Here is a 22288-nt window from a genome sequence, read left to right as displayed (position 1 = left end):
ATATCCTTATACAGAAAAGACAGAAAAGATGGAAGTATTCACTGCTGTTTTCTCACTTTCTTCAAAACACTTGTGGACTCTGTATATTAACTTCTCTGCTATACTCGCATTTGCAAATCTTAACAATACATGGAATGCTGGACAATTTAAGGCATAATGTCATCTGGCAACACAACAACTTTGTGGGATTGTTTACTTGGCTGATATTCTGGCTCTTACAATGATGTTTTGATGTTTCCCTTTTCACTTCTAGGAGGCAAAGAGTAATGCACCTTTTGCAAACAAGTAAACTTTGTGTCACCGCAGCTACAATAGTTTTCCTTATATTATCTGTGATAATTTTATTTCAACATTTTATCTTGCATTGTATACATCTTTGTGAATCTCCTTGAAATCTTTTGGGAAAAAATTCTGAGGACATTTCTACCTCCACCTATACGTTCATCTATAACTTTTTCTCTACCTCCACTTATACTTCATTTCTACTGCCATTTATTTCCTCCGTGCCTCCATTTCTGCACTGATCTGCTCAGACAGCTGTGAGGGAGAAATGGACAGTCCAACTCTCTCTTTGTAGTCTTCCAGTTGTGTGTTTTTAACCCAAATTTGAATATGAAAGCCTAATTATGAAGCTTTTGACCTAAAGATGGTTCACATCTGGTCTTAGAAACCTCCTCTGTGTTTCTACAAGAAAGCCAGTCGTTGACAGACATACTAATGGGCCTGTGATATAGAACTCAAACCTTAAAAAGTTCTAACCCATCAAGAAGTCCCATTCATCATTTCATTTTCTGGAAAGGATATAAAAAATGAAATGTCAGAGCTATAATGTCAGGACCATTTAAAATGTCAAGTGCTTGTTGTTGCATAGCCTGGCTGTCTGCTGTTCTGATCAAACCTCCAACTGGCATAATAATTACAGAGGATACATCGCATTTTCATGCACAACTGGATGCAAATTTATAACGAATCATATGAAAACATTCTCACTGCCCCGGCTGAAGTTTTCCCCTCTTACTACATAGCTTAAGATTTTTTCTTTTGAAGCAGAGCATCATTACTAATGCAAGACAGCATTCACCAATGAGAAATAGGTGCAGAAAAAAAAGTTTCTCAAATAAACCAGAACTCAGTCATTTATAATATACAGATGCAACAAGAGCAAAGAGGCAGCAAACACATTTACCACATGCACGTTTAATCTGAGAATGCTAAACTGTGGAAACACTTTCCAACTGATAATCCAGTTCTACTTCAAGGTGTAGATTAAGTGCACAAGGAAACACATATGAGAGTTCTATTTTGAATGGATAGGTATGGAGACAATCCTTCAGTGTAATTATTATGTTTTAATCCGCAGAGAGAGCACAGAAAAGCAACAATGCATCTGTTTAGGATCTTTATGGAAGTCTCTACTGGATTAAAATAAGTGCTATATTCACAAGCCTATATGAATTATAACAAAGACCTGAAATCAACAGCATGTACATGGGGAAGATTCTATTTCTTCTCTATTGAAATGTTGTGCTCATTGATAGCTGGGAAAGGTATTCTCACAGAGACTTCATTTTCACCTTCCCTAGGCCAGCCTTGTCAGGAGATTTGGAGGAGTCTATCTCCATGTCTGGCTGCTTCCCGTTACAGATTACTCTTAGCACGTTGGAGAGGTCGAAGCTCTTGTAAACAATCTCCAGGAGATCCTGATCTTTTGCTATGCCATTGATAAATTCTTCTAAAGTCAATTCTCCTGGAAAATAACCAAAAAAAAAAAAAAAACCAGTTAAGAGGCTTTGTCTATACCACTCACTGGCACAAATGATATACTCACTGGTATGTTTATTGATATTCTTTTGATATCCTTTCCCCTCAACCAGACTCTAAGATCTTTGAAGATCTTCATTAAAAAAAAAAAAAAAAAAGCATTCAGTGGTGGGGTTGCCAATGAAAATAAAGATAATAAACCTATTTTTATGTTTAGTTGAAAACATCAGGTAATGCCCCAGATGAAATAAGAGCACATATACAATTATATCTCTACACAGTATTGGTTTTTGGACTTTTAATCTCGAAGATATGACCAAGTCTTAGGAGCATGATAGATTGGAGATTTTTAAGATCAAGACAAAATGACTACTCACAAGGCTATTTTCAATATTCTTCTCTCTGAAGAAATAATTCTTGGGACTGTCCAAAGCTGTGAGAAAGCTTCAACATGTGTTCATTCCACAAGTTATTATTGGTCATTATTTCTCTTCTCTTTTTCTGGTTTTTGAGTCCCAATCTTATCATCTTGAGTTATGTCTTAAGTCTGTGCTGGCCAGCCCAGTACTATAAATTTATTGCCTTATATCCATGTGTCCTGGCTGCCATGTTTTTCTACTACCTTCATCCCACAAGATGACTTTTAAACATTTTTTAGGGAGGTGGAATTCTCTGTTGATATGAATCATTTGGGTTGGGATTATGAGTGTGTTCAAGTTGAAGGGTACAGATGCAGTTACTGATCTCAAAGAGACTGTACCCAGGGGAGGTTTGTGGATGGGTAGATCAGCCAAAGACAGGTCAAGTGCATTCAAGAACTGGAGAAAGTGCATTCAAGGAAGGAAGTCAGCAGGGACTGAGTCAGGTGTTATGCTGTACCTATACTTTTTAATGGAGAAGACAAATATCTAAAATACCACAACATTGATTCAAATGTCAAAAAGCATGAATCATCATATATTCATAAGACACCTCCCTTTTGGTTTCAAAGCAAAATGCTAAAATGCATTTTTTAAGAGAAAAATCTAATCTGTGTTCCTTATGTTATGCTTATGCCAAAGAAAGGTCTGTGAAAACCTCAGTTAACAGCAGTCAGGAGTAGGGCCCCATGTGTGTCACAGAAAAAGTCCAATCATGGAAGAAACCATAGGGAGTAGAGAAGATTGCAAATTTTAAAAAGTGGTACATGCGTGGCTGGAGAGAGTCCCATGGGTCAGTGGCAACGGGGCAGGGAACCTCAAACAATCACAGAATAACTGCCCTTTGCAAAAGAAAATCACAGCTGGTAAATTCCCAACCCCAAAGACTTTTCAAATTTATTGGGGCTCAGCATGACCAAGAGAGAAGTAGAAGTGGAGCTGGAGACTGTTTAGTTATAAAACTTCTCTGCTCTAACTACTGGCTACAGAAGAGGCAGCATCTGAAAGAACCGGGATATAGTAGTGGTCTCAGCTGAAAAGCAATGCAGGTTACTGACATAGATAAGAGAGAAAAGATGGAAATATTCACTGCTGTTTTTCCACTTTCTTCAAAACACTTGTGAACTCTGTATATTAACTTTTTCATGTTACCTAATCACTTACCATAAAAAAAAATCTCTGTTGCAAATCATCATCAAACTCTACCTTTAGTAACATGTTTACTATATCTAAACTACTTCTTTTGAAATTGTCTTCACTGTTTCCCTCTAGCAGTCAACATTCATTCATTTATTCATCACATTTATTAAGCCCTAACCACAATTACCATTTCTATTACCACACAGCTACCACCACTATAGCCGACTACAGTGCTATGAATATGGTAGGAGCTCAGAAGGCACACACTGACTAATTGCCTTCCTTTATCTCATGTTCTTTAACATTGCTTCCTATTCTGCTTTAATGTGACTGTGGATTTAGGCCCCAACAAATTAAAAGAATGCTTTCTGTATTTCCCTGGAAAGAGTCACCTGTGGAGGTCCAGAAGCTTCCCACTAAAGAATCTACCAGCAAGGCCGGGCACGGTGGCTCACGCCTATAATCCCAGCACTTTGGGAGGCCAAGGCGGGCGGATCACAAGGTCAGGAGTTCCAGACCAGTCGGGCCAACATATGGAACCCCATCTCTATTAAAGATAAAAAAATTAGCCGAGCATGGTGGTGGGCGCCTGTAGTTCCAGCTACTCGGGAGGCAAAGGTTGCAGTGAGCCAACATCAGGCCATTGCACTCCAGCCTGGGCGACAGAGTGAGACTCCATCTCAAAAAAAAAAAAAGATAAAGATTCTACCAGCAAAAAGCCAATGCCTGTAAGAGATGATAGTGCAGGGAGATCATGGGACTTAGAAGGAATCTAAAGTCATCACTAAGTTTTTATTACTTTGTTTTATATATACAGACACATTTCAATTTTGAGTCTCCCCCTGTTGCCCAGGCTGGAGTGCAGTGGCGCGATCTCAGCTCACTGCAAGCTCCGCCTTCCAGGTTCACACCATTCTCCTGCCTCAGCCTCCCCAGTAGCTGGGACTACAGGCGCCACCACCACGCCCCGCTAATTTTTTGTATTTTTAGTAGAGACGGGGTTTCACCGTGTTACCCAGGATGGTCTCGATCTCCTGACCTCGTGATCCGCCTGCCTTGCCCTCCCAAAGTGCTGGGATTAAAGGCATGAGCCACCACGCCCACCCAACATATTTCAATTTTTGTAGGACATTATTTGGAAACCTCATGATTTTATTTTTATAAGGTGAAATATATGTACTTGGAATCTACGTTGTTTACTGCTGTTTGTTGTATTAGTGGGTGTGCTCTGTATGTCTGGGGACCCTGAAGGTCAGTATCACTGGTGCTCTTTCATCACTCACTACCAGTTTCAGGAGTTTCATTTGTAATAGAATAGCTACCCAGGAATATTTTACTTAGTCTTGTTTTTGCAATCCAGTTATCCTACTGATATTCCTAAATCATGCATTTCTTCCCATTTACATCTTAATCTTTTATAAAGAAAAATTCTCCTTCACCCCCCAAACCCCCACCAAAAAAAAAGCAGAATTTACTGCGCATGCCTACATTAGTATTTCTGGTCTAAACTGGATCCTTTCCCTACATCTTATACAAAAATTAGTTCAAGATGGATTAAAGACTTAAATGTTAGACCTAAACCATAAAAACCCTAGAAGAAAACCTAGCCAATACCATTCAGGACATAGGCATGGGCAAGGACTTCATGACTAAAACACCAAAAGCAATGGCAACAAAAGCCAAAATTGACAAATGGGATCTCATTAAACTAAAGAGCTTCTGCACAGCAAAAGAAACTACCATCAGAGTGAACAGGCAAGAATGAGAGAAAATTTTTACAATCTACCCATCTGACAAAGGGCTAATATCCAGAATCTACAAAGAACTCAAACAAATTAACAAGAAATAATCAAACAACCCCAACAAAAAGTGGGCAAAGGATATGAACAGACATTTCTCAAAAGAAGACATTTATGCAGCCAACAGACACATGAAAAAATGCTCAGCATCACTGGCCATCAGAGAAATGCAAATCAAAACTACAATGAGATACCATCTCACACCAGTTAGAATGGCGATCATTAAAAATCAGGAAACAACAGGTGCTGGAGAGGATGTGGAGAAATAGGAACACTTTTACACTGTTGGTGGGACTGTAAACTAGTTCAACCATTGTGGAAGACAGTGTGGCAATTCCTCAAGGGATCTAGAACCAGAAATACCATTTGACCCAGATATCCCATTCCTGGGTATATACCCAAAGGATTATAAATCATGCTGCTATAAAGACACATGCACATGTATGTTTATTGAGGCACTATTCACAATAGCAAAGACTTGGAACCAAACCAAATGTCCATCAATGATAGACCGGATTAAGAAAATGTGGCACATATACATAATGGAATACTATGCAGCCATAAAAAAGGATGAGTTCATGTACTTTGTAGGGACATGGATGAAGCTGGAAACCGTCATTCTGAGCAAGGACAGAACACCAAACACCGCATGTTCTCACCTATAGGTGGGAATTGAACGATGAGAATACTTGGACACAGTGCGGGTAACATCAGGCATCAGGGCCTGTCATGGGATGGGGGAAGGGGGGAGCGATAGCATTAGGAGATATACCTAATGGAAATGACGAGTTAACCGGTGTAGCACACCAACATGGCACATGTATACATGTGTAACAAACCTGCACGTTGTGCACATGTACCCTAGAACTTAAAGTATAATTTAAAAAAAAGAAGAAGAAGAAGAAGAAGTCATCCTGATTTTAAAAGAAATCAGCCTGTGTAGAGGATTTTTTAAAATTTTAATTTCTTTTCATTATAACTTCATAAAACATTGAGCTGGGGCTGGAACCTTAGCAAAGATAGGGTGGGGAAGATTTGGGAGATGAGAATAACCAAATTTTCAAGGGAGGATGCTGGTGAAGATTTTGAATGACACAATATTGTGTTTATTAGCACGGTGGCACTAGAAGCATTTAGCGCCATTTTACAGGAGAGCTTTTGCATGCAGTAGTTTCTTTTCCTTTACGTGGAAACTCAATTCCCTCTTATCTCCTGGTAATTCTCAGTTTCCCAGTTTGATTCAATGTGACCCTCATGGCTTTTCACAAAGTTCTAGTCTAAAGCACTGGTCTTTCTTTTTAGTTAATCAATAAAATTTCTTTATGTCCTGCCCTTGTTTTTTTTTTTTTTTTTTTTTACCCAAAATATCTGCTCACTAATCACCCTTCTTGGCCAGGCACGGAGGCTCATGCCTGTAATCCCTGCAGTTTAGGGGACCGAGGCGGGAGGATCGCCTGAGGTCAGGATACTGACACCAGCCTGACCAACATGGCGAAACCCTGTCTCTACTAAAAATACAAAAATTAGCCAGGCATGGTGGCGGGTGCCTGTAATCCCAGCTACTGGGGAGGCTGAAGCGGGAGAATCACTTGAACCCAGGAGGCGGAGGTTTCAGTGAGCCGAGTGGTGCCACTGCACTCCAGCCTGGTGACAGAGAGAGACTCTGTCTTAATAATAATAATAATAATAATAATAATAATCACCCTTTTCATTTCCTCTTTGGCCTCTTTTCACCTTCACCATTTGTTATTACGAGCCACTTAAGTCTCCCTTATCCCTGGGCCTTATTTGGCTCTATGTGAAACTTACTGAGGCACTTTCTGCACTTGATGTTGTGAACATCCATAAATCTCCCTAAATCATGTCAAGAATGATGCCTAACCAGAACATGGTAGAACATGGATTGCTGTTCTTCTGGTGGTAAAGCCTGCAGAATTCCACACTTAATCATTTTGCCTGACTTGTCTTGTCTCCTCTGTTTTCATTTTTCAATAATATTGAATGTTTAGCTTCAATTTTCTGCCTCTGTCTCTTCAAGCTCTTTCCTGATGCTTTTGTTCGTCATATAAAAATAAAACTAATTTGTTAAATTATAACATAATATGTCCTCATGATTAAAAAAATTGAACAATACAGAAATGTAATGAAAAGAAAAAAATTTCCCTTTAACCTCTTTCTGGCACCTGGTCTGACTTCCCATAGGTAATTAACTCCTGCTAACTGATCAAGGTTTATATTTTATGAAGTTTTTAACATATATGCATATATTTGTTAATTTTAAAAAAAAATTCTAGATACCTTTCTTCCTATAGATAGAATTGCATATTGTGCTTGTTTCTTGATTGAACCTTTTCTTTATTCCTTATATGACATCTTCTTAGCAGACGCTCTTTCATTTCACGGTTACTTATAGAGCACCTACTGTGTGCCAGCATAGGAAATATCAAAGTACACAAAACGGAAATGGTTCCTGCTTTCATGGACCTCATAGCTCTTCATCTTGTTATAAATCTAGCATTAATCCTGTACCTTTATTTTGCTTAACCTTCTAACTTTGACTTACTATTATAAGAATTATGCTTAGAATACTTCACAAAAGTTGTGTATTTTTCTGTCACAACAGATGTGATGTTGACCATTCTTCTGCAAACAATTTACAAGCAAATTGGGATTTTCATATATGTACCTTTTTGTTGTATATTTGTGGGCTGTGATCATCTTTACTTTTGGTTTCAATATTCATAAGATTATCGGCACAGTGATGCGCTTGTTTTTTATTTTGAGAAATAAAAAATATATATACATATATATGTCAGTGTATAGTCAACAGCATTTTGGTATACTTAATTGAGCATCTCTGTTTCTATCAATACTGATGTTTTGATAAAAATGATAATGAACAATAAAAAATTATATTTGAGGTGTACAGAGTTGAGCTTTTACAAATGCGGATAGACATTCTCCTCTGTGGTGCTAACTCCCCCTTTATTTGTAAATGAAGCACTTCATATTATTCCTCTCTGTCAAATACTGGCCAAATCCTTTTTCACTTCTGCAAATATCAACCTTTTATATCTTCATTACTGTTTCTTCCTTGTCTTTGGTTACACCGGACTGTCTCTGTCCACCAGCACATTTGTTAGCATCTTTTTCTTGATGTATGGAATGATCCAGCTGTCTCTTGATGAAACGATGTAACAGCTGTCAATAATTTTTTATACAAAAGCAAGTTCTATCAGTTTTAGTTCTGTATATGCATTTGCTAAGAAATAGTGATTCATAGTTACTCCGAAGTGTATATGGGTGTGGATGTGTGTATAATTTTTTTAATTAAAATACAAATTTTTGGGGCTGGGCATGGTGGCTCACACCTGTAATCCCAGCACTTTGGGAGGCTGAGGCGGGTGGATCACAAGGTCAGGAGTTCGAGATCAGCCTGGCCAATATGGTGAAACCCCGTCCCTACTGAAAGTACAAAAATTAGCTGGGCATGGTGGCAGGCGCCTATAGTCCCAGCTACTTGTAGGAGGCTGAGGCAGAAGAATTGCTTGAACCCAAGAGGCCAAGGTTGCAGTGAGCTGAGATCACACCACTGCACTCCAGCCTGGGCAACAGAGCTAGGATATTATTTTAGGATAATATTATTATCCTAATAATAATAATAATTTTTATGAGAGGAAACAATTAGTATATTTAGTTTTATAAACTATTCTAGAAACCATAATTCATCCCCTTTTTCCTGTCATTGACTTATTCTTGTAGGTCAAAGAGCCCATCTCTCTAACTTCAGGTGACCTCAGCTATTGCCCAGGTACAATTTCTCTTTTCTGAATTCACATCTCTTTTAACCCAGCCCTTTCCATTTCAAGTTCCTTTCTAATCACAGTCCCCATTTTATTGATTCATTATACTTTGCCCTTGGGGAATCTTCTTGGATAGCAAACAAAAAGTCTTGAATTATATTCACATTTTCTGGAATACATTATCTGTGTCCTCAAACTAATAGAATCTTAGTTTTTTCCTGAGAATACCAAAATCTTCGTACTTCTCCGAGGAAGGTCACTTTCCTATTCCCCTCACTCCTAGCACTAGAAGCAGTGTTCATGGATATTATCAAACATTCTTGACCTGCCCTTTTGAAAGTCACTGTCTAAACCAAGTCTTAAAACTGTGATGTCCCATCTGCTTCCAGAGTACTCATTCTTCTACATCAATGCTTTCAGCCCCAGGCTGAAATGGATTATTTACTCTACTCCGATCCCTGCCATCCTGCAGCACCTCTAAGATTAAAAACAAAGTGAAACAGAATGAAATCTACAGCATTTCTCCAGTTTGATGACCACCATTTTCAGTTGCATATTCCAAATAAAGTCTTCATTGTCCTCACCAGACCCTCCACTCTCCATTTCTCTGGTCCTTTCCTAGCTGCACTTAGCCACCTTATCTACTCTGGGTAGTCTGACTCTGTTTCTTACAAGCTTTCACATGTACTGGCATGTTTCATTATTTGATGTCGCATACTAGTAAGTGAGCATACTGAATTGAGATTCGGGAGAGGCAGATCTAGACCGAGGTCCTTAAGAGAAGATTGATGCAACTGATGCATCTTCAAATTGCTTTCTTGAGCAGTATACTCTTGTCCTGTCATTTGGCTTGTTCGCAGCAGTGGCTGCATTTGAGCTTCCTCCTGGCCTCACCATCCCATCCTGCCACGCTGAGCTGCCACATTTTACTAGAACAACCTGCCACGCTCAACATGGGAACATGCGTCTCTACTGCCCTCTCGTGTCCACCAGAAGAAGTGACGCATGATGGGCAGGTCGATGCCTTTGGAAGGAGTTTTGGAATGATGACAACTGTGACTGGCATGCCAATGCCTCTTTTCCATTTTTTTAAACGTTTTACTGATATCTTATATTTTTAACAATGTCAGATTTTCTGTTTTTCAAGGACCGTTCCTAGATCTTCTGCCTCAATCTCAAGTCATTATGTTCACCTACCTGTTTGCTGATATCAAAGCCATATGGTAGAAGCACTCATTTCTCTTGGGCTGTCTGTGTCTTCCCTCTTCACTCCTACCTTTGAAGAAGAAAGGCACCTCCTCTGAGCTAAAAAGGAACCCAGATTACAGAGTAGAAAGAGCAGATGGAGAAATAATCAGAAAGAGCAGAAATGTAGATAGAAAAGGTAGAAAAAGCAGAAATGGAGGCAAGTGTGGACTCTTCTCCAGAAATGTTTAGTCCAAAGGAAGAAAAAAGTCTGACAGTAGAAGAAGATAAAACAATTGAAGGAAAGTTTTCCACAGTAGGGAAAACTTGAGTTTATTTATATGCTGATGGAAAACCTCCAGTGGAGAGGAACTGATTAATAGAATGTGTCTCAGAGCAAACAGCAGAAGGTACTTCATCCTATATTCTTCCGATTTATTTCCTCGTCTCACCTTTACTCTTTACATATCCCAACGTGTCAAGCATCACACATTGGAAATAAATATAGTCAATAAATATTTACTCAGTTGAATCATACTGAGAACATTGGATTGGTCCAGTTATGAAGCCCAAGTCACAACTAGGGTTCTCTTGCATGGTTCCTGCTTTTGTCTAAATGACACTCCCCACTACCACCATCTCCTACTTTGTAAGAAAAGTGATCCAGAAGAGAGTAGCTCCATTACCATCATTGTTTATATCGATCTTACGGAACACCAAGTTGGTGAATTCTTCAGGACTCAGGGTTTGCTGGCCATTGAGGGCTTGTACCGCCTGCAAAAAGACATTAAATCAAAGAGGTCAACTTTTCTGGAAGCAAATACATTTTGCAACATTTCTGCTCCAATGTGACAGAATTTGGGGATGTGTTAATGTCAGTTGCTATCCAACCTGTACCAGCTGTTAAAAGTAAATAAAAAGAAAAGATTGTATGTCAGTTCTGTGTAATGAGACTTGGAAATTAAATGAACTAAATAAAGACTGAAATCCTATTTTATACAGTATAAAGGGATCCATTCAACATATTAGATCACAACAGATGCAATGAGCCCATTGGAGAAAATATTGTAGTGGTCATGGTCATAAGAATTCCAGACCCAGAAAACAGACATCGCTCTCAATTTCAGACAGGTTCATTTGGGTCTTATGGATGAAAGTAAAAGGATGACCACAACGCTGTAAGAGTCTCAAGCTTCCTCTCTGGCTTCCACCGCTGGCACCCCTGGTTCTTTGTGCCTTTTTGTAGAATGATTGACTGGGGAGACAGATATATACGGCTTCGAAGGGCGCTGAATTTCTCCCACATTCTGCCAGAGACCAGGGGGCAAATGACATTTCCAGCCTTGCTGGAGGAAAGACATAGCTAACCTCCCCTAACCCCAAGGTGATTAAATTAAATGACCCAGACTTGATATAGAACTTCATAATAAAATGAAAGACGATTATTCATTTGGGAATTTGAACATAACTCTCTTGATTGAACATGAAGGAATCTTTAGAAAAACTTCTAGCAATGTATTTCAATTAGAGGACACAATCATAAATATGGCTCTCTCTCTCTTGCTGCTTCCCAAGCATTACCAACGTTAAGTCCAGGATTAATCATAATAAATGGTAGTAAAACACCAGTCTTGGCTTTAGCAAGTTTAGGTCTCATGGATCTCATGGTTAAATATAGGACAATATTTAAAGTAATTGCCATATACATATAGCATCACATTTGAAGAAAATTTTAAGGATTTCTCAGTGTTTGGTCAGAGGCTTCAAAAGCCTAGAAAATTTGGCCAGGTATCAAGTATCCCCACGTTCTGAAGTGATATTAGACCACATAAAGAGTCATAGCAAAAAATTGTGAGATCTTAGTTTGTTCATCACCAATCTTCAGGTCATATAAGTGCAAGTGAAATATGGAAAGTGGAGGAGCACTGAGGGGATATTTTCGGAGGGAATCGTCAGCTTGCTCTGTTTTCCTTCCTTTTTTATTAGAAGCAGCAGGATCAGGGGATAGGAAAGAAGCTTTTTCTTCTTATTCTTTCCTTCCTCATTTACTACATTCATTCTTCCTTCCCCAGTTTCCTAACGGCAGTATCTGAGCACTCCCTGTGTGGGAGCAGGAGGACGCAGGAGAGAAAGGGAAGCAGGAGAGTTCTCACGTGGCAAGTACTGTCCTGGTTAGCTCATTTCAGTGCTCCCTGGCCTGGCAGGTGTAGACGCTCTCTCCTGCAATTCTGTAGGCATGAATCATGCATCTTGATTCCAGCTGGTCCCTTTCCTGCTTAGAATTTCTTAAAATCTGCGGCCAGGTGCGGTGGCTCATGCCTGTAATCCCAATACTTTGGGAGGCTGAGGTGGGCGGATCACGAGGTCAGGAGTTCATAGACCAGCCTGGCCAATATGGTGAAACCCCATCTCTACTAAAAATACAAAAATTAGCCAGGCATGGTGGCGGGTGCCTGTAATCCCAGCTACTCAGGAGACTGAGGCAGGAGAATTGCTTGAACGGAGGTTGCAGTGAGCCGAGATCATGCCATTGCACTCCAGCCTGGGTAACAGAGAGAGACTCTGTCTCAAGAAAAAAAAAAAAAGAAAAAAAAAGAGTTTCTTAAAATCTGCACAATTGCCATTTTTAGAGTAGGCAATTCTTTCTTGTTCAGGCCTGTCCTGTGCATTGTTGAATACTTAGCAGCCTCCTTGGTCTCTAAGCAATAGATGGCAACAGCACTACGCATTCTCTATTCTCCAACTCACCAAAATGTCTCCAGACAATGTGCAATGTCCCCTGAATGGAGATTCTCCTGGTTGAGAACAAGTGCTCTAGGTCTACCTGCAGCTTTGAGTTTTCTTCACATCTTCCAGTGGCCCTGCAGGATAAGATCTAACACAGATCTATGCCAGCTTCCTCTCACAGTGTTCCATACCTGATCTATAGAAAACACCCTAGCATACTTTGTCCCAACAAATTCTATGCAGGCAGATACTTCCAAAGTGTGCACTCTTGCTGCCGCTGTTTGCTTCTTTAGGCTTCTCACTCATGACTCAAACACTCACTGTTGTGATCCTCAAATTGCAGGATACAACCACAGTTCAGTGGTTTACTAACATACTCGTGTTATTGACCTGGGGGGGTCCTACTAAATAAATTTTCCTCAAAAATCCTTAAAAACCTTTCTCTGGACTGTTTTATACCCTTGAAGTGAGATTAAGCTGTAGCTATCTCCTTTGTAGATACTGCCTATGCTCTGGTACTTCCTTGCAATCTCTTAATGCCTGGGCTGAATTCCATTTTAGCGTCTGTATTATATGTAGAGAGAACTTAGATTGTACACTTTTTATTTACCTTGCTGATTTTTTTCACTTGTCTGTTGTATAGAAAGTATGTTCCTAGGCTACCAATTTCTTAATAAGTATATATTCCATTGCATTAATTTATTTAAACATTTTCCTCTTTTAGTTTTTTAGAATTTTTTGCTATCTTAAGAGATTCTGTGATGTAAATCATAGAACTTTCATCTCTAATAATTGTTTTTCCTAACTCAAAATAAGTAATGCTAACTCTAAAATGAAGATCAGCTTTCAGCCTCTCGACGCAGGCTACCACATTTCCCGGAACGTTTTATCCACTTACACTCTCTCCACAGTGTGTAAGACGCCTTCCTTACCACGCTCTTACCAGAATTTGCATTATTGTTTTTAGTACTGATTAATATAGAGACAAATGGTATCTAATTATTAAATTTCTGTTCTGTGCTTTTATTTTTTCAATTTTCCTATGTTCTTTTTTTTCCTTTCTAAGCACTTTGAGGGAAAATTCAATTTGCGACTTACTACTTCTCTTTCCTTGGCTCACTAACTGAAGTTATACATTTTAACTAATAAAAATCTACAGCACATTTCCCCATAAGTTATAGACAAAATTATGTTTATCCTTGTTATTCCTAATTCTTTTCAGAATCTGATGACTCTCTCCTTCACCCAAAAAAAGCATAACATACAGGCAAAATTTTTTGTCCTTAAGTTTAAAGGCTAAAATGACTCCTGAAGGCCATTGATTCTTAGATCCCAGACTAAAAACCCCTGTTTCGAGAAATGCTTTGGTGGCATCCTAAGATCTATATGCTGTATTTACATTTTCATTGTTTTTAGAAGAAGCCCAGTATTTAAAAGAACATTTTAAAATTTACATGGAGTTGGGTATTCTCTGTAGAATATTTGGTATCTAATTTTGTGTTGCAATATATAAGGTATAGGCAGAATTTCTAAATTGTTCACTTGCCAAGTGAATCCTAGCACATTTTTTGTGTGAATGATCTATGTGAAATTAAAATATTAGCAATATTGGTATTATCCTACCCTTGAACTCTTTCCATATGTTGGTTAACTCTACATTTGCTTATTTAGCTTTCCATTTTTATCTGCTTTGAACATTTGTTGAGAAGTTTAATTATAAATGTAGTTCTACTCACTTATTTTTCTGGCATTTTTGCTAATATTTCTACTATGTATTTTATTTGTAACTCAGCTCCTTCATCTATGAAACAAAGAATTTGGACCAGATCATTTCTAAGACATCTAATTCTAATGCTCTTTGAGTCTGTGTTACAAATTCAATGTCTTAGATTCATAATATTAATTTTACCTCTTATCTTCATTTAGGTATAGTGTCCCACTTAACCAGTTTTTACTCTGGGCTCTTTACTGTTTCATAGCATGATAATAACTATCTCCTACTCCATTGGGGTGATGGTATAGGGGCTTAGAAAGGCACTTATTGAACTTTAGATGTGGAAAAGATCTGAGATCCCTGAACCAACTATTAGAAATACTTCAGTATAGCTCCCAGAAAGATCAGTCCTCACATACCTTCATTCTTAGTCCATGTCTCTTGTTAAACATATATAAACCATCTCATAGTTTAGCTATTCCTCACCAGGCATTCTGCACTGAGGCAGAGAAAAAGATAAGTTGTTTTACACTATCATATTTGTTTCATTTTTTCATTGCAATGCTCTGTTAATTTTGTGAATGCCAGGGTGGATTGCACCAAGAAGGAAAAGCTGATTTGCTGCTGTTGCCCATTCAGTAATCAATAGGTTAAGTAAAGCTTACATTACTTCAGCAATTCAAAATGTATATCCCAAAAACAGCCAACCCCATAGACGGCTGTTACCTACTCCATAGGAAGGGAAAGTGGGTTAACTGTATAGTGGCCTGAAAAGGATACTTTACTGCTTCACTTACCACGAACATGTCCAGTAGTTCATTTTTGTCAATAGAACCATTTCCATCAACATCATACAGCTTAAAATACCATTTTAATTTTTGCTCCATTTTTTCTTGCACGATTAGATTTACAGCAGCAATAAACTCCAAAAAGTCAATAAATCCATCCTATGGAAATTAAGGTGAAAAGAAAAATAAATATTTAAGAAGAATAATTGTTTTTTATTTGAGAAGTCAGCATTCATGAACAGGGCCTTTAGTATAACTTAAATCAATCCAAAAGATTTCAGCATAAAACTTTTCCCTAGTGTTTCATTTAAAAAAAGTTTACAGACACAAGTGACTTTAATGTTACAATTAAGTGCCTTAAGTAAATAGGCATTATTTTTTAGTGTAGTTTTAAGCTCACAGCAAAATTGAATGGAAGGTACAGAGGTTTCCTATATACTCCCTGTTCCCACACATGCCTAGTCTCCTCCGTCGTCAAGTGTCTCCCATCAGAATGGTACATTTGTTATAATTGCTGAACCTACACTGACACATCATCATCACCCAAAGTCCATAGTTTACATTAGTGTCCAATCTTTGTACTTTACATTCTGCAAGTCTAGATATATAATGCCATGTACCCACCATTATAGTATTGCATAGAGTAGTTTTGCTATCCTAAAATTCCTCTGCGTTGTGCCTATTTAGTCTTCCCTAACTCCTGACAACCATTAATCTTTTTACAGTCTCCATAGCTTTACCTGTCTAGAAAGTTATATGGTTAAAATTATATAGTGTGTAGTATATGGTACATAGTTTTTTCAGATTGGCTTCCTTCACTTAGTAATATGCATTTAAATTTCCTCCTTGTCTTTCCAGGGTTTGATAGCTCATTTCTTTTCAGCACTAAATAATACTCCATTGTCTGGATGTACTTCAGTTTATTTATCCATTCACTTCCTGCAGGACATTTTGGTTGCTTCCAGATTTTGGCAATTATAAATAAAGTTGCTATAAATATCTATGTGCAGATTTCTTGTGGACTTAAGTTTTTAACCCCTTTGGACAAATACCAGGGGATTTGGATGATATGTAAGAGTATGTTTAGTTTTTAAGAAACTGCCAAACTATCTTTCAAAGTAGTTGAACCATTTTACATTTCTACCAGCACTGAATGAGAGTTCCTGTCGCTCCACATCCTCACTGGCATTTGGTGTTTTTAGTGTTCTGGATTTTGGCCATTCTAATAGGTGTGCAGCGGTATCTCCTTGTTTTAACTTGCAATTCCCTAATAATATATGATGTTGAACATCTTTTTATGTGCTTGTTTACCACCTGTATTTCTTCTTTGGTGAAATATTTGGCCTATTTCTTAATCAGATTGTTTTCCTTTTTTCAATTTTTTTAAAATTTCAATAGGTTTTTGGGAATCGGGGGCATTTGGCTACATGAATACATTTTTTAGTGCTGATTTCTGAGATTTTGGTGCACCCATCACCTGAGCAGTGAACACTGTAGCCAAGGTGTAGTCTTTTATCCCTCGCCACCCTCTACCCTTTCCCCAAAGTCCAATGTATCATTCCTATGCCTTTGCATCCTCATAGCTCAGCTCCCACATATGAGTGAGAACAGACATTGTTTGGTTTTTCCATTTCTGAGTTACTTAACTTAGAATAATAGTCTCTACTTTTATCCAGGTTGCTGTGAATGCCATTATTTCATTCCTTTTTATGTCTCAGTAGTATTCCATGGTGTATACACACACACACACACACACACACATATGGATAATTGTCTTTATCCACTCATTGATTGATGGGCATTTGGGCTGGTTCCATATTTTTGCATTTGCAAATTGTGCTGCCATACACACGCATGTGCAAGTATCTTTTTCATATAATGACTTCTTTTTCTCTGAATAGATACCTAGTAGTAGGATTGCTGGATCAAACAGTAGGTCTACGTTTAGTTTTAAGGAATCTCCACGCTGTTTCACATAGTAGTTGCTAGTTTACATTCCCACCAGCAGTGTAAAAGTGTTCCCTTTTCTCTGTATCCATACCAACATTTGTTGTTTTTTTTATTATGGCCATTCTTGCAGGAGTGAGGTGACATTGCATTGTGGTTTTGATTTACATTTCCCTGATAATTAGTGATGTTAAGCATTTTTCCATATGTTTGTTGGCCATGTGTATATCTTCTTTTGAGAATTGTCTATTCATGTCCTTAGCCCACTTTTTTATTATTATTATACTTTAAGTTCTGAGATACATGTGCAGAACGTGCAGGTTTGTTACACAGGTATACACATGCCATGGTGGTTTGCTGCACCCATCAATCCGTCACCTACATTAGGTATTTCTCCTAATGCTATTCCTCCCCTAGCTCCCTACCCCCCGACAGGCCTCTCCCTGTGTCCATGTGTTCTCATTGTTCAACTCCCACTTATGAGTGAGAACATGAGGTGTTTGGTTTTCTGTTCCTGTGTTAGTTTGAGGAGAATGATGGTTTCCAGCGTCATCCATGCCCCTGCAAAGGACATGAACTCATTCTTTTTTATTAACCCACTTTTTGATAGGTTTGTTTGGTTTTTTTCTTGCTGATTTGTTTGAGTTCTTTGTAGATTCTCGGAATTAGTCCTTTGTCGAATGTACAGATTGTGAGATTTTCTCCCACCCTGTGGGTTGTCTGTAAACTCTGCTGATTATTTCTTTTGCTGTGCAGAAGCTTTTTAGTTTGAGTCCTATGTATTTATTTTTGTTTTTCTTGCATTTGCTTTTGGGTTCTTAATCATGAAGTCTTTGCCTAAGCCAATATCTAGAAGGGTTTTTCTGGTGTTATCTTCTAGAATCTTTATGGTTTTGGGTCTTTAAGTCTTTGATCCATCTTGAGTTGATTTTTGTATAAGGTGAGAGACAAGGATCCAGATTTATTCTTCTACATGTGGCTTGCCAATTATCCCAGCACCATTTGTTGAATAGGGTGTCCTTTCCCCACTTTATGCTTTTGTTTACTTTTTCAAAGATCAGTTGGCTATAAGTATTTGGCTTTATTTCTGGGTTCTCTATTCTGTTCTATTTGTCTATGTGCCTATTTTTATACCAGTGCCATGCTGTTTGGTTGACTATGGCCTTATAGTATAATTTGAAGTTGGGTAATATGATGTCTCTAGATTTGTTTCTGCTTAGTCTTGATTTAGCTATGCAGGCTTTTTTTTTTTTTTTTTTTTGGTTCCATATGAATTTTAGAATTTTTTTTCTAGTTCTGTGAAAAATGTTGGTGGTATTTTGATGGGAGTTGCATTTAATTTGAAGATTGTTTTTGGTTCTATGGTAATTTTCACAATATTGATTCTACTCATCCATGAGCATGGGATGTGTTTTTGTTTGTTTGTGTCATCTATGATTTCTTGCAGCAGTGTTTTGCAGTTTTCCTTGTAGAGGTCTTTCGACTCCTTGGTTAGGTATATTCCTAAGTATTTAATTTTTTTGCCGCTATTGTGAAAGGGGTTGAGTTCTTAACTTGATTCTCAGCTTGATCGCTGTCGGTGTATAGAAGAGCTACTGGTTTGTATACATTAATTTTGTATCCTTAACTTTTGCTGAATTCATTTGTCAGTTCTAGGAGCTTTTTGGAGGAATCTTTAGAGTTTTCTAGGTATATGATCACATCATCAGCAAACAGCAACAATTTGACTTCCTCTTTACTGATTTGGATTCCCTTTTATTCTTTCTCTTGTCTTATTGCTCTGGGTAGGACTTCCAGTACTAAGTTGAACAGAAGTGGTGAAAGTGGGCATCTTGTCTTGTTCTCAAGGGAAATGCTTTCAACTTTTACCCATTCAGTATGATGTTGGTTGTGGGTTTGTCACAGATTACTTTTCTTACCTTAAGGTATGTCCCTTCTATGCCGATTTTGCTGACGATTTTAATCATAAAGGGATGCTAGATTTTGTCAAATGCTTTTTCTGTGTCTATTGACATGATCATGTGATTTTTGTTTTTAATTCTGTTTATGTGGTGTATTACATTTATTAACTTATGTATATTAAACCATCCCTGCATCCCTAATATAAAACCCACTTGATCTTGGTGGATTATTTTTTTGATATGCTGTTGGATTCGGTTTGCTAGTATTTTATTGAGGGTTTTTGCATCTTTGTTCATCCAGGTTATTGGTCTGTCATTTTCTTTTTTTTGTTATGTCCTTCCTGGTTTTGGTATTAGAGTGATACCGGCTTAATAGAAGGATTGAGGGAGAATTCCCTCTTTCTCTAGCTTTTGGAATAGTGTCAATAGGATTCGTACCAATTCTTTTTTGACTGTCTAATATAATTCCGCTGTGAATCCTGGACTTTTTTGTTGGCAATTTTTTTGTTACCATTTCAATCTTGCTGCTTGTTATTGGTCTGTTCATAGATTCAATCTCTTTCTGATTTAATCTAGGAGATTTGTGTATTTCCAGGAATGTTTCCATCTCCTCTAGGTTTTCTGTTTTATGCACATAAAGGTGTTCATAGTAGCCTTGAATGATCTTTTGTATTTCTGTGGTATCGGTTGTAACATCTCCTGTTTCATTTCTAATTGAGCTTATTTGGATATTCTCTCTTCTTTTCTTGGTTAATCTAGTTAATGGCCTGTCAGTTTTATTTATCTTTTCAAAGAACCAGCTTTATGTTTCATTTATCTTTTGTATTTCTTTTTTTTTTTTTCAATTTCATTTAGTTCTGCTCTGATCTTCATTATTTATTTTCTTCTGCTGGGTTTAGGTTTAGATTATTCATGTTTATGCAGTTCTGTGAGGTGAGACCTTATTTGTGCTCTTTCAGACTTTTGATGTAGGCATTTAATGTTATAAACTTTCCTCTTAGGACCACTTTTGCTGTATCACAGAGGTTTTGATAGGTTGTGTCACTATTATCATTCAGTTCAAGGAATTTTTAAAATTTCCATCTTAATCTCATTGTTGACCCAACGATCGTTCTGAAGCAGGTTATTTAATTTCCTTGTATTTGCATGGTTTTGAGGGTTCCTTTTGGAGTTGATTTGCAATTTTCTTCCACTGCAGTCTGAGAGAGTACTTGATATAATTTAAATTTTCTCAAATTTACTGAGACTTGTTTTGTGGCCTAACATATGGTCTATCTTGGTGAATGTTCCATCTGCTGATGAATAGAACGTACATTCTGCAGGTGTTGGGTAGAATGCTCTGTCAATATGTGTTAAGTCCATTTGTTCTAGGGCATAGTTTAAGTCCATTGTTTCTTTATTGCCTTTCTGTGTTAATGACCTGTGTAGTGGTATCAGTGGAGTATTAAAGTCCTCCACTATTATTGTATTGTCATCTATTTCATTTCTTAGGTCTAGTAATAATTGTTTATAAATTTGGGAGCTCCAGGCCAGGCATGGTGGCTCATGCCTGTAATCCCAGCACTTTGGGAGGCCGAGGCAGGTGGATCACCTGAGATCAAGAGTTTGAGACCAGACTGACCAATATGGTGAAACCCCGTCTCCACTAAAAATTCAAAAATTAGCCAGACATGGTGGCAGATGCCTGTAATCCCAGCTATATGGGAGGCTGAGGCAGGAGAATCATTTGAACCCAGGAGGCAGATGTTGCAGTGAGCTGAGATTGTGCCATTGCTCCCCAGCCTAGGTGATAGAGCAAGACTCCATCTGAAAAAAAAAATTGGGGAACTCCAGTGTTAGGTGAATATATATTTAGAATTCTGATATTTTCCTGTTGGACTAGTCCATTTATTACTATATAATGTTCCCCTTTATCTTTTTTAACTGCTGTTACTTTAAAGTTTGTTTTGTCTGATATAAGAACAGCTCCTCCTGCTCGCTTTTGGTGTCCATTTGCATGTAATGTCTTTTTCCACCCCCTTACCTTAAGTTTATGTGAATCCTTATTTGTTAGGTGAGTCTCTTGAAGGCAGCAGATGGTTGGTTAAGTCCTATTTATTCTGCCATTCTGTATCTTTTAAGTGGAGCTTTAGGCCATTTATTTTCAATGTTAGTATTCAGATGTGAGGTATTATTATATTGATTATGCTCTTTGTTGCCTGAAGCTCTGTTCTTTTTTGAGATGGAGTATCACTCCGTCCCCCAGGCTGGAGTGCAGGGGCATAATCTTGGCTTACTGCAAGCTCTGCCTCCCAGGTTCACACCATTCTCCTGCCTCAGCCTCCAAGTAGCTGGGACTACAGGCACCTGCCACCATGCCTGGCTACTTTTTTGTATGGTTAGTAGAGATGAGGTTTCACCATGTTAGCCAGGATGGTCTCAATCTCCTGACCTCGTGATCTGCCCTCCTCAGCCTCCCAAAGTGCTGGGATTACAGGCATGAGCCACTACGCCCTGCCTGTTTTTTTTTTTTTTTTTTTCTGTTCATTGTGTTATTGTTATATAGATCCTGTGAGATTTATGCCTTAAGGAGGTTCTATTTTGGTTTATTTTGAGGATTTGTTTTAAGATTTAGAGCTCCTTTTAGCAGTTCTTGTGGTGCTGGCTTGGTACTGGAGAATTCTCTCAGCATTTGTTTGTCTGTAAATGACTGTATCTTTCCTTCATTTATGAAGCTCGGTTTCACTAGATACAAAATTCTTGGCTGATAATTGCTTTGTTTAAGGAGGCTAAAAATATGACCCCAATCCCTTCTAGCTTGTAGGGTTTCTGCTGAGAAATCTGCTGTTAATCTGATAGGTTTTCCTTTGTAGGTTATGATGCTTTTGCCTCACAGCTCTTAAGATTCTTTCATTTGTCTTGACTTTAGATAAGCTGACGACTATGTGCCTAGGCAATGATCTTTTTGTGATGAATTTCCCAGGTGATCTCTGAGCCTCTTGTATTTGGATATCCAAATCTCTAGCAAGGCTGAGGAAGTTTTACTTTACTATTCCCTCAAATATGTTTTCTAAACTTTTAGACTTCTATTCTTCCTCAGGAACCCAATTATTCTTAGGTTTGGA

The 22288-nt window shown here is 38.1% G+C and overlaps 1 protein-coding gene across 2 annotated transcripts in view; it reads right to left on the bottom strand.

The window, feature by feature from the left end:
* Positions 1 to 1181: 1181 nt before the first annotated feature.
* GUCA1C (guanylate cyclase activator 1C) overlaps positions 1182 to 22288 on the bottom strand; it is a 47303-nt gene continuing 26196 nt past the window's right edge. Inside the window, exons 2-4 of one of the 2 annotated variants that reach the window (XM_045385408.2) lie at positions 15346 to 15495; positions 10754 to 10881; positions 1182 to 1747 (exon numbers count right to left, since the gene is read on the bottom strand). In XM_045385408.2, coding sequence (XP_045241343.2) covers positions 1639 to 1747; positions 10754 to 10881; positions 15346 to 15495 — 387 coding nt within the window. In that variant the 3' untranslated portion in view covers positions 1182 to 1638. The remainder of the gene's footprint in view (positions 1748 to 10753; positions 10882 to 15345; positions 15496 to 22288) is intronic. The other variant, XM_005548215.4, reaches the window with a different exon arrangement.

This window comes from Macaca fascicularis, chromosome 2 (genome assembly GCF_037993035.2).
Source record: "Macaca fascicularis isolate 582-1 chromosome 2, T2T-MFA8v1.1".
Classification (NCBI taxonomy): domain Eukaryota; kingdom Metazoa; phylum Chordata; class Mammalia; order Primates; family Cercopithecidae; genus Macaca; species Macaca fascicularis.
Note: the sequence above shows the minus strand (reverse complement) of the source record. Positions and strands in the feature narration are given on the sequence as shown.